This window comes from Mirounga angustirostris, unplaced genomic scaffold (assembly GCF_029215605.1).
Source record: "Mirounga angustirostris isolate CCGP_5_RB_7025 unplaced genomic scaffold, mMirAng1.0.hap1 SCAF_7, whole genome shotgun sequence".
NCBI lineage: Eukaryota > Metazoa > Chordata > Mammalia > Carnivora > Phocidae > Mirounga > Mirounga angustirostris.
The window spans coordinates 84,895,377-84,908,546 of NW_026991715.1; the positions used below are offsets into that span (position 1 = coordinate 84,895,377).

Below are 13,170 nucleotides of genomic sequence, written 5' to 3' on the forward strand. Positions count from 1 at the left end.
CATAAAACATGTCCCATTCTTCCCATAATCTGATCATGAATTCTGATTTCATACCATGTAAGACACACGTTTTTTAATCTCCCAAATGAAATGATTAATATATGTTTACTCACATTTATATTGCCTGAAAAACACAAAAACACAAAGCAATAGCAGCATTTAGAGTAGCACATCCAGAAAAGTTAACAATATAATTCTATAGGAGCTCTGTTAATTATTATTTGTAGAAATGTTTATTTACGTATTATTGCTCAATAGGAACCAAAGACAAAGCAGAAATTTAAAATTACCATTATATGTCGGAACTACCATAAAAATTCACATTACTCTTTAAGACAAAATAATGTGAACATGGAGAACCAAAAAGACAAATTAATCCACATCAAATCCAGCTTCCGACCTTTCTCCAGAATTGGAGTTAAAAATCAAAGCAAGCTGAGACATATACATCTCATATAGATTTTTCCTTTCAAGGGATTTTATTAGATTAAATACTCCAGAATATATATCAATTAATAGTTCCTTAAAAACGACAATTACTAGAAGTACCGAAAGAACCAATATTCAGTATTACTGTGTACCAAACAATGAAAAAGTTCCTTGAATTTGAATGCACTAAAAATTTCATCTGAGGATAGATGCAAAAATTATTTTATATCATCAGCTACTTAAAAAATCACATATACTAGGGGAAACGGTACAAATTAGTTATGGCAATCATATCTTACCAAAGGTACTGAAACCTTCAGTATAGTCAACTTCTTTTTAGCTCAGTGACAACTTGCTCAAAGTATATATACCCGGTATTCTCCTTTACTCTGCAATGATTAAGTATTTGCTACAACTGACATGGAGCATTTATAGATAATAAAATATGTGCAAAAATAAATCTGCGTCAGAAAGACAAATATCATATAATTTCACTCATATGTGGAATGTAAGAAACAAAAATGATGAACATAGGGGAAGGGAAGGAAAAATAAAATAAGATGAAAACAGAGAGAGGCAAACCATAACAGAGTCTTAACTAGAGGGAACAAACTGGGGGTTGCTGGAGGGGAGGTGGGTGGGGGGATGGGATAATTGGGTGATGGGCATTAAGGAGGGTACTTGTAATGAGCACTGGGTGTTATATGCAACTGATGAAACACTAAATTCTACCCCGGAAGCTAATAATACACTATATATTAACTAACTTGAATTTAAATTTAAAATAATAATTAAGGGGTGCCTGGGTGGCTCAGTCGTTAAGTGTCTGCCTTCGGCTCAGGTCATGATCCCAGGGTCCTGGGATCGAGCCCTGCATCGGGCTCCCTGCTCCGCGGGAAGCCTGCTTCTCCCTCTCCCACTCCCTCTGCTTGTGTTCCCTCTTTCGCTGTGTCTCTCTCTGTCAAATAAATAAAATCTTTAAAAAAATAAAATAAAATAAAATAAAAATTAAAAAATAAATGTGTGTCATCATACGCTTAAATGAATGCCTATTCAAAGATCATTTGTGAAATTCTTTTTGATACCAACTATGAACCAGGCATGGTACAAGACACAAAAATGGGCAAGACTTTCTACTTTTCCTCAAGGAACTTAGTAAGAAATGAAGAGTATTTACAAATGGGGTTGTTGGGGAAAAACTGCTTTTCATTACAAAATTAGCTATTTTGAAAATCTACAATTCTATGTAAGATATCCAAAACTTGTCACCTATCAGATATCCCATTGGAAAAAGAGAAGGTAACATTCTAATGATGTTTAGGATGATCAAACATAGTCTGATGCCTGAGGTAGGATGACCATGTAATTTATCACCCAAACCAGGACACTTTGGAACACAGAAGAGAACAGCACAGCACAGATACTAAACCTGACAGAATTTCAAAATAACAAGAATGGACCAGAAATGACATAAGCAAATCCAGATATTAGGGTCATTCCAGGTCTGAGGCAGAATAAGGTACTGAGAGAGATGAGCCCTTCGTGGTTAGAGCTCAGACTTTGAAGACATATTAAAATAGGTTCCAGTCTTGATTCCACCAGTAACTACTTGTAAGCTACCTGGACCTTAATTCTTTCATTTGAAAATGGGGTTAACTTTTTCCTCAAGGTTGTTGTAAAGACTAAATGAAATAATGTGTGTAAACACTTAGCACAATGTCTGGCACAAATTATAATAAATGATATAGCTATTATTAGCTATTGTTATGATCCTTAGTCCAAAAAACAAAAGAGAGAAAATATTATACTCTCTGACCTCTCTAGTATTACAAGAACCAATTAGGGATTGGTTGGTTGGTTGGTTGGTTGGTTTAGTGGGCTCTATGCCCAACAGGGTGCTTGAACGTACAACCCCAAGATTGAGAGTCGCATGGTCTAATGACTGAGCCAGCCAGATGCCCCTAGCACCAATCATAGTTTAAAAGAGAGGGTCCTTCTGTAGAAAGACACAGAAGACATATTTTTACAGATGGTTTGAGAACCTGAATCGTAGTTACCCTAATACCATACTATTCTTCCAGGGATGGTCTTACAAATAATTGTAAATAAAAAGAGTGTCAAAAAATATGCCAAGCTTAAATAAGTGTCACTAGCACAGAAAGACTCCACCGTGTCTCTACAACTCCCTCAGAACTCAATAAAACCTTTCTTACTCTTTTTGCAAAGATATGAATAAATATCAGAGAAAGTATAAGATTATGCAGTAGATTACAAGAATAAGCTAGAACTCAGTTTTACAAAAGCTCCCGCTGACCAGCCCAGCCACATTATTAGGTACCAAAAGCATGCAGACAGACTTCTCCCCATTCTACACAGGCAGGACAGTGCTGCTATAAACACCACCTCGGAGCTGCTTCCAAAGCCAGTGTGATTTTTGCCGCCTCTTGATGTCCAAGTTTTCAGACTTTTACTAGAGAAAAGTGTTCAAACTCCACCCTCAATACTCCAAGGTGAAAAGTATTCCTCTCCTCCAGACCACTTAACTTTAATAGAAAACAAAATATTCTCAAACTCAAATTCAACTATGCCTGCTGGATTTAATGGATAGGTCTGTCCCCCTTGGGCAATCTTTAAACCTCAGTCTCTAGGAGAATTAAGTAATATTAGGGGATTGAAATGAAATAAAATTCTAAGTCCACTGTGACATGACATTCACAGGAAGACGGTAGATTATCCGCCCAGTCCTCGAACACTTATAAATACAATATATAGCATATGTTCACAAAACAATTCTTGGAAATAAAACACAATGGGCACTCGGCAAATAGTTTATATCACCAACACCTGCTCAAATCCTCTCTGAACTTTATTTCTAAATGTCACCGTTTTTTATTGAATCAACGGAAATTTGAAAGAAGAAACAGAATAAACATCCAGAGAAGATCAAGGGAGTTAGAAAAATCTTTATAGAAAGCCTCATTGAGTTTTCCATGAGCCAGGGCACTGTCAGTCTCCCTGAAAGGGGTGGTGGAGTAATCTGTCATTCTACTACTTCAACCCAAGTACCCCTAAAAGACTAGAAAGGGTTATACACAGAAGAAGAAAAGAGAAAGAACAGTGTTAAGATTTTTCTTAATGCTATCAACAAAGAAATCATGAGTCAAATACTGCACACTGGAAATCAATTCATTTTAAAATAAATAATTTTAGGGGCACCTGGGTGGCTCGTTAAGTGTCTGCCTTCTGCTCAGGTCATGATCCCAGGGTCCTGGGATCGAGCCCCACATCCATCTCCCTGCTCAGTGGGAAGCCTGCTTCTCCCTCCCCCACTCCCCCTGCTTGTGTTCCCTCTCTCGCCGTGTCTCTCTCTCTGTCAAATAAATAAATAAATAACTTTAAATAAATAAATAAATAATTTTAAATCACAGCCTTGAACTCGGAGGGAAGTTTATAAACCAGCAGCTCTCTTTGTAATTCAGGAGACTTTTGGATAACACTCTTGTTTGAACACTAAGTGGAGGTGTCCATTTTGGATGGCAGTGGATGAAAATAAAGTTTTTAACTCATTTTAAGCTGAATTCCATTTCTTGTTGTAACTTCCACCCATTGGCCAAAGTTCTGATGTCTAAAATAATGAAGAACTAATGTAGGTAGACCAATTAACTATTATTTGTTAATATATTTTATTGGACTCCATTTAAAGAGAACTCTTTGGTTTGAAATAAGAAATATCTAAAAAAAAACAAAACAAAACTCTACAATCTTGATTTTGGTAAAGGAGAATTCAGTCTGTAGACTGGGAATAGACAGATAATACAAAAGAATGTATCATGCCCGGTAGCAATGGTGAAGGACTGGAGAATGGCCAGAGAGAACAGCCTATTCCTCATCCTGGAAAGAATGTGAGTCCAGTGTTGCTAGATGTGCAACTTCTCCAAGAGGGAGCCCAACTTCGGAATTTTATGCAAACTATTCCAATTTTTAAAGTGTTCACAACTATTTCAACTTTTAAATATTCCATAGGCCAAACAAAATAGCTTCATGGACAGGACTCCGCCGTAGCCCACACGTTTGCAACTTCAACTGGTCTTATCAAAAAGCTTTATTTTAAGAGAAAATACCCATAGTTATTATTCCAAACACCAGTACATATAAAGTGAAATGGCAACATATTATAAATGCTATTTTATATTTGAAAGAAACTGGTCACAATAGTTTAAGATTTATAATTTTCCGAATTTTAGAATGTCCACTGATGTAATAGCTCTCTTGACATACATATAAAATTCACACAACAAAATTAACTCTTTAAAGAAAGTGTCCTTAGTTATTGATGTTCAACAAGTTTAATACATTCAATTTTTTTTTTTTTTACTGCAAATTCAAAGAATAAATCGCTAGCTAGGCAAGTTCGACTAGTTGGCAACATAACCTATTTTAACAACCAGCCTGGTATTTGTTATGTTTTGTAACATTAGCTGATGGATGCTAGAGAAATTTTCATTTCTCTTAAATTGTTATCCTGATTCATTAGCAAGCATGGTCAACAGTTAATGAATGGATCATATATTTGATAATGGGTATATAGATCATGTGATTCAACTTTTCTCAGGACTAATGTTAAAAACTGAAAATGGGGAGATTAATTCCTTCTTTGATCGCCAATTAAAAATTTTTAAATAGCTTTTGTAAAGATCTATTAGATTTCATTTAATTCTTCTTGGCAAAAAAGAACAAAAGAGCCATTACACGTCTATCACTAAAGATGTTCAGAACCATTCAGTTTTTCACATTATCAGCTTGTTACATCCAAAGCAGGCTAACTCTGTGCCAAACATACAAAAACGATGAATACCAAATTGGATGTGAAATAACAAAAGATTTATATCAAAGACAAATAAACATTTCAATAAACTTAGAGTCAGAGACAGTAGAGAAGATGTAACAACCAGATGTTTAATTTAAGTCACTGATAGAAATAGTCAGTGTCCTCTTTTCATAAACCACTTGGATTTTATTTGTATTCAAAAGCAATGGTAAATGTCAAATGACTACTAGACCATCCTTCTGAATACAAGAAAATATCATGCTGTTTAACTCTCTAAACACAAAACGTGCTTTTAGAAAAACAAAGATAAAGAACAGCGTGTCTTAGACACATCACTTCAAGAACCACAAAATGCTAAAAGATACCAAGAGTGTAATACTAAAGACCTTCAATTACTACATATTTTAAAATTTTGAACTTCAAAAGAAAGTTTACAGATAAGAACTTTTAAAGTCCAAGATAAGTCTTATATCTAAAGATCTGACTATCAAAGTTTATCTTTGTGCAAGGAATCCTTTCTCAAAGCCAGCAGCATTAAACATTGATCCCTTTCATATGTGCAATATATAAAATAACATCTAAAGTTCCTCTTACACTTTTATTATGAAAGAGAAAATGACATTACTTTTAAAAACTAAGAATTTTACATAGAAATGTTAGTTATGTGAATCCCAACTATGAAATCGAAAAGTGACCCATCAACCACCATTTGCTTTTTCTCGTTTGTCCTCCCCCAGTTTTTCAGGCAGCAATGATGGAAAAACACATCTGTTGGCAAAGCCAAAGAAAAGTCGTACAAATGGTCTGCATTTAATAGGAATAGTATGACCTTCCACTAAACAAAAGATGTTGAAAGGATTAAAAGAGAACACATGTAAAGTGCCTATCAATTACCTGGGCAATAAAGGTTACTTTCCTCCTCCTCTATCCTTCCAAGGCTCACTATTCTCTCACTCATTAAGTCTTATGTCACCTCAAGAGAGCACCTTTGAGAACAGGAGGGACTCAGTGTCCAAGAGTCTGAGACATAGTTCCACTTATTTAGTAGAGGGTTAATAAATGCTTCCTGATTTACTAGAGGATAAGAATAACGAACAAATGTAAAACACGCTAATTGATAGGCTAAATGCATTAGTGCATTCCAGTGCCCTCTATATGAAAGGTGACTAACCCATCTCAGCTAAGTGCTGAAATTATAATTAAGTCTGATGGGAAGTCCTAGATTTATACCAATATAATTACAAATATTACTTAGCTTAGTGATAGAGTATGGCAAGAACAATGAGATGAGTAATTTAGATGATACTGCAAAGTGGGTTTTAATGTTTGAAACTTCTATTACAGTACACAGGATAAGTGCAAGGAGTGTAATTAAAACCTAAAAGAGTCTGATTTTTAAAACTCTACCGCTCAGCCTCATTAAAATGCATGTTTTCTCAATTAATCCAAACTTTTACATTAAAAACATAAAAATACACTTTCATTCCTCGCAAATAAATCTCTACAGTACATATATTTAGGATCAAATACCAAATAACCATCAGAGTTAAGTAGGAAAGAATTATCGAAATAGCAAGAGCTTTGAATACATGGCGCCTAACAAAGGGAAGGAAAGACAAAGTGAGGGCTGCCCACTTTCTCATTTGTAAATACTTACGACTAAATAAGCATTTGAAGAGCTAGAAGATTAGAAATCTCTAAATATCTCTATTTAAATGATATAAACCTAAGCAAAATGTTTACTTCTTAGAAGAAAACCCTTCTAATCATATATGGACCACTTCTTATTTACCCCTGTATTCTCTAATTACTGATTCTTCTACATATGTCAAGTACACAGAAAACTGTTGTGGAATAAAAGGCAATCATTTTCTTACTCATTTTGTTGGAGAAACAGTTTTTTCCTTTTGATACATTACTAAGCGGTTTATCTCAATATTAAAGTAATGCAAAACACCATAGGATAATGTTTCCTTATGCACTTTATCTCATTAGATGTTACAAAAGACGCTTAAAAGATTATTTTAAGTTGTCATCTAATCGAATGTAGAAGAATATTGACTACAGAGAAAAATTTTATTTTTTTAATTCTTATCAATTCTCTGTAGATTTTGTCGATGTACTTTGTATGACTATTACTCAAAGCCAATAAACACCTTTTATAAATGATGACCATATGACTAGATTAGAAAGTTTTTCAAGGAAATTTTACTAAGAAAGAGCCAAGTCAAAGGCTATCATATAATCATAAGAGTCACGTGGGTCAAGTTAAGAAAGTGTCACTAGAACTTTAACATAATTGGAGAAAATGGAGTCCATATAGCTTTCATCTTAAGTACAAAAGGAAATTAAAAGAGGAAAGAGAAAGTATTTTGAATTTAAAGCATTATCTGACACAAACTTAATAAATCATTGCTCCTATTTATGAAAAAGTCTTTAAATCTAAATAGGTTCTAATTTTAGCCGAAATATTACTTTCTATTTCGAAAGCAAAATATTTTGGGGGGCTTATCTTCAAAAAGAAAACACTTACCCCTAAAAGTCACTGTGCAAGCATCTTGTCTCATGCCTGTATTTCAGAACCCACCTCAGTTAATCGACAGTAATGAAAATAGTGCTACTCTGTGCTTGTTTTCGTTATAAAGAAGTCTACTCTCAAGGGTTCTTTCATCTTTTTTCTTTCATGCAATATTTCAAAGAAAAATGGGTTCATCACTGTTTATAAGAAGAAAACTATCCATTTTACACATTTTTACACTATATGTTAAACTGTCTATCATATGACTTCCATTTCCAAAACAAACTATATTGATACAAAGAACAAAATATCATCCTTTAGAAAGGATCTTGATGCGTCTCATGTTTGAAATGGTTTCTTAGAATCATTTTCTTTGACAAGTGAACAGCAAATCAACCACAAAGTTGCAAAAATATTAAAGTAACAAATAAGCAATATACCTGGGTGGGTGACAAAGAAAAATTCGACAGACTGCTGTTGTTATCATTGCATTTGAATCAAAGTGCATATAACCTTGTCAGAAATATGAGCAATGGATGGATGAAAAGTATACAGCTAGATGGCTTTCAAATCTTAAACATACCTATTTTAAAAGGCATGGCTACATTAAATTTTCTAAAATTGACATGCCTTGTCATAATGATAATTAGTATTGGTCAATGGAACATATGTTTCCCTCTGGAAAAGTGTTTTTAAGATGTTACAATGGTTACCTGTCATTTATGATCCAGTTCAGACAGAGATTGAGAGAGCTAAGATTTTTGCACCTTTTGACAATTTCCATCACGGTTTCATTATCCAGTTCAGTGATATGACGTAGGTCCAAGCTGGAAAGATTTCGTAGCTAATAAGATAAATAAAATGAAAGATGAGAAAGGTAAATGTTATATTCATTCTCAAAAATTATATAGTTTATTACAAGGTAGAGTATCACCATGCAATATTCAAAATAGATAATATCTAATTAAATTACACTCATTCATATAATATTTTACATACTAAATTAGAAATGAATGCAGACATCTATGGTAAATATATGAATGGCAATAAACATTAAAATCAAACAGATTTTATTAATGTTTCATGAAAATCAAAAGTTAGCGACCTAATAGGTGGGGGGGGGGCTGTTAAATATATTACATTAAGTACCTACAGTTTGATAAGATTATTCTAACATTGTTCAATTTCGGATATTTATCTTCATGATTATAATGCCACTTTCATATAGGTTTTCTCACTTTTTAAAAGATGAGATATGAGTAAATGGTTAATTCAGGGATACCCTGATGATATTTTATCAATGTACTCCAAATTGAACTATTATGGGTGGTGTGTTTCACCATGTGGAAAGCAATATAAAATGTTGTTTAAGAAGTAAAGATTTTCACCCACAACTATATGGTCAACTAATCTTCGACAAAGCAGGAATGAATAGCCAATGGAAAAAAAAAAAAAAAACAGTCTCTTCAACAAATGGTGGTGGGAAAACTGGACAGATACATGCAGAAGAACGGAAACTGGACCACTTTCTTACACCATACACAAAAATAAACTCAAAATGAATGAAAGACCTAAATGTGAGACAGGAAACCATCAATACCCTACAGAAGAACATAGGTAGCGACCTCTTTGACCTCAGCTGTAGCAACTTCTTACTAGACATGTTGCTGGAAGTGAGTGAAACAAAAGCAAAAATGAACTATTGGGACTTCATCAAGATAAAAAGCTTCTGCACACTGAAGGAAACAATCAACAAAACTAAAAGGCAATCTATGGAAAGGGAGAAGGTATTTGCAAATGACATGGCTGATAAAGGGTTAGTAACCAAAATCTACAGAGAACTTATCAAACTCGACATCCAAAAAACAAATAATCCACTTAAGAAATGGGCAGAAGACATGAATAGACATTTTTCCAAAGAAGACATCCAGATGGCTAACAGACACATGAAAAGATGCTCAACATTACCCATCATCAGGGAAATACAAAAATCAAAACCATGATACCACTGCACACCTGTCAGAATGGCTAAAATTAAAAACACAAGAAACAACAGGTGTTAGCGAAGATGTGGAGAAAGGGGAACCCTCTTACACTGTTGGTGGGAATGCAAACTGGTGCAGCCACTCTGGAAAACATTCCTCAAAAAGTTAAAAATAGAACTGACCTATGACCCAGCAATTGCACTACTAGGCATTTACCCAAAGGTTACAAAAATACTGATTCAAAGGGGTACATGCACCCCAATGTTGACAGCAGCATTATCAAAAATAGCCAAATTATGGAAAGAGCCCAAATGTCCATCAACTGATGAATGGATAAAGAAGAGGTGTCATATATACACAATGGGATATTACTCATCCATCAAAAAGAATGAAATCTTGCAATGACATGGATGGAGCTAGAGTAGATTATGCTAAGTGAGATAAATGAATCAGAGAAAGACAAATACCATATGACTTCACTCATACATAGAATTTAAGAAACAAAACAGATGAACATAAAGGAAGGAGGAAAAAAGGAGAGGGAGGCAACCTTAAGAGACTCGTAACTATAGAGAACAAACTGAGGGTTTCTAGAGGGGAGGTGGCAGGGGGACAGGCTAAATGGGTGATGGGGATTCAGGAGGGCACTTGTTATGAGCACTGGGTGTTATATATAAGTGATGAATCACTAAATTCTACTCCTGAAACCAATATTACACTATATGTTAACTAACTAGAGTTTAAATAAAAATTTGAAGAAAAAAAAAAAAAGATTTTCTCCAGGTTTCACCTTCCCCATTTCTCTATTTTCTCTCCTTTCCTGAAGCTTCCTGTCTTCCCCTGATGTTTAGTCTCCAAAGAAAATTACTAATACTATTTACACAAAGATAGAAATTATCTTCTTCAAATAAGCTACAAATCAAATAAGCTATTTTTGCTTAATAACATGCAAAGAATTAATCTGGAGGCAAGTGGCAAACCAAGTAACACCCTTTCCAAATATGTCTATGCCCTAATAGGTTACTTATATGCAAAACAAACTTCACAGATGTAAAAAGTTATGGATTCCTGGGACGCCTGGGTGGCTCAGTCAGTTAAGCGCCTGCCTTCGGCTCAGGTAATGATCCCAGGGTCCTAGGATCGGGTCCTGAATTGGACTCCTTGCTCAGCAGGGAGTCTGCATTTCCCTCTGCCTGCCTCTCTATCTCTCTCTCTCTCTCTGACAAATAAATAAATAAAATATTAGAAAAAAAATAAAATAAAGTTATGGATTCTGAGATTGAGAGATTATCCTGGATTAACAGGGTAGTCCTAATCTAATTACTGGGCTTTATGTGCAGACAACCTTTCGCAGCTAACATCAGAGGGATGTAATGGAAGAAGATGCAAGAGACATGTGAATTGTGAAAGGGATTCAACCTGCCTCGATTGGCTTTGAGTATGGAGAAAGAGAGCAAGGAGCTAAGGAATGTCGGCATCCTCTAAAAACGGTAACAGCCCTGAGCTGAAAGCCAGTAAAAAAATAGGGACTTCAGGGCGCCTGGATGGCTCAGTCGTTAAGCGTCTGCCTTCGTTAAGGGTCCTCGGATGGAGTCCCACGTCAGGCTCCCTGCTCAGTAAAGAGCCTCCTTCTCCCTTCTCCCTCTGCCTGCCGCTCCCCCTGCTTGTGCTCTCTCTCTCTCTCTCTCTGCCAAATAAATAAATCTTAAAAAAAAAAAAAATAGGGGCTTCAGATGTACAACCTTAAAGAACTGAATTCCATCAAAAACCTGAAGAAGCAAGAAAACAGACTATCCCCTCTTACCCAGGACTGGCGAGTCTTTTCTACGCCACCCTCAAATCCTTCTGTAGAGGGAGCAGGTTAGTCCTGCAGGAAGCTGCCCTGCAGCTGTAATCCTACCCAAAGGCCTCAGAGAAGTGAGACAGCCAAGTTCCACCCGAGAGTCAGTTGAGCTTCAACCCCAAGATAAGACAAGACACTGGAATCTCCACTGCCGCTGGGTCAGAGAGAAAGAAATACTCTAAAACAGCACTGTCCCAGAGAACTTTCTGATGATGCTAATGTTCTATACCTCTGCTGTCCAGTATGATAACCACTAGTCATATGCAGCTACTGAGCACTTAAGATGAGACCAGTGTGAGGGAGGACCTGAATTTTTATCTTATTTCATTTTGTTTAGTTTACATTTACTTTCAAGTTTTTTGATTACTGATTCAATCTCATTACTAGTAATCAGTCTGTTCAACTTTTCTAGTTCTTCCTGATTCAGTTTTAGATTGTATGTCTCTAGAAATTTATCCATGTCTTCTAGGTTGTTTAATCTGTTGGCATATAATTTTTCATGATATTCTCTTAGAATCTTTTGTTTTTCTGTAGTGTCAGTTGTGATTTTTCCTCCTTCGTTTCTGATTTTGAGTCCTCTCTTTTTTTCTTGATGAGTCTGACTAAAGGTTTGTCGATTTTGTTTATCTTTTCAATGAACCAGATGTTGGTTTCATTGATATTTTCTTCTGGTTTTTTTGTTTGTTTGTTCTCTATTTCATTTATCTCTGCTCTAATCTTTATTAGTTCCCTCTTTCTACTAGCTTTGAACTTTGTTCTTTTTCTAGCTCTTTTAGGTGTCAACATCCAAAAGTCTTTATTACTGTTGGAGATATACTTATCTGGAAACACAAAAAGAACCAAATAGCCTCTCTGAGTGGCAGGTGCTGGATGGCTTGCTGGGCTTATGTCCTCACAGCCCTACTCATATCTGTACAGCCCTACTCATATCCGTACCATACAAAATCAGAAATATATAAAATGGACCTTAGAGATGCTGGAAAATACTCTGAAACATGACTATTAAGCCTATGAATGTTAAGGATGAATTTTGCTATGTGTAACCATATGCATATGTGAACTATCAAATATAGCCATATATAATACATACATAGCATCACTTTATTTTCCAATTATTCTTTATTATAGTCACTAGGAGGACACAAAATCATAAAAATTTTACCCAGCCACATAAATATTTCCTACACATGTATATTTTGGGGGCTAGCACAGCTTCTGACACAAAGTTTTATGTGAATTCTTACACAGCTCTTAGCTTCCTTCACTGTAAATTATCTTTATCACAACACTGTGAATGTACTTAATACCACTGAACTGTACACTTAAAAATGTTTAAAACGTAAACTCTAGGTTATGTACATTTGACCACGATAAAAAAAAAAAAAATCACTTCATCAACCAGGACATAGAAGGAGGCTGTAATAAATCTCTGTAGAGAGGAAAATTTAAAATTGTTTATGCCATTTCAGTCCCCTCACATTAGGAAAGATAACTGAGGACCAAACAGTTTTGAATAACTTATCAGAGTACAGATAATGGGGAGAGAGATGTTGGTAAATCTAAATTA

The 13,170-nt window shown here is 35.2% G+C and overlaps 1 protein-coding gene across 4 annotated transcripts in view; it reads right to left on the bottom strand.

Annotated features, from left to right (window-relative positions):
- The window catches only part of FBXL17 (F-box and leucine rich repeat protein 17), a 515,189-nt gene that overhangs the window by 309,832 nt on the left and 192,187 nt on the right, over positions 1-13,170 (bottom strand). For 3 of the 4 annotated variants that reach the window (XR_010413178.1, XM_045899686.3, XM_045899667.3), the window contains one exon: positions 8,489-8,619. Coding sequence is in view for 3 of the 4 variants with exons in the window: in XM_045899686.3 (XP_045755642.1) it covers positions 8,489-8,619 (131 nt within the window). In the remaining variant the exon portion in view is untranslated. The remainder of the gene's footprint in view (positions 1-8,488; positions 8,620-13,170) is intronic. The other variant, XM_045899676.3, reaches the window with a different exon arrangement.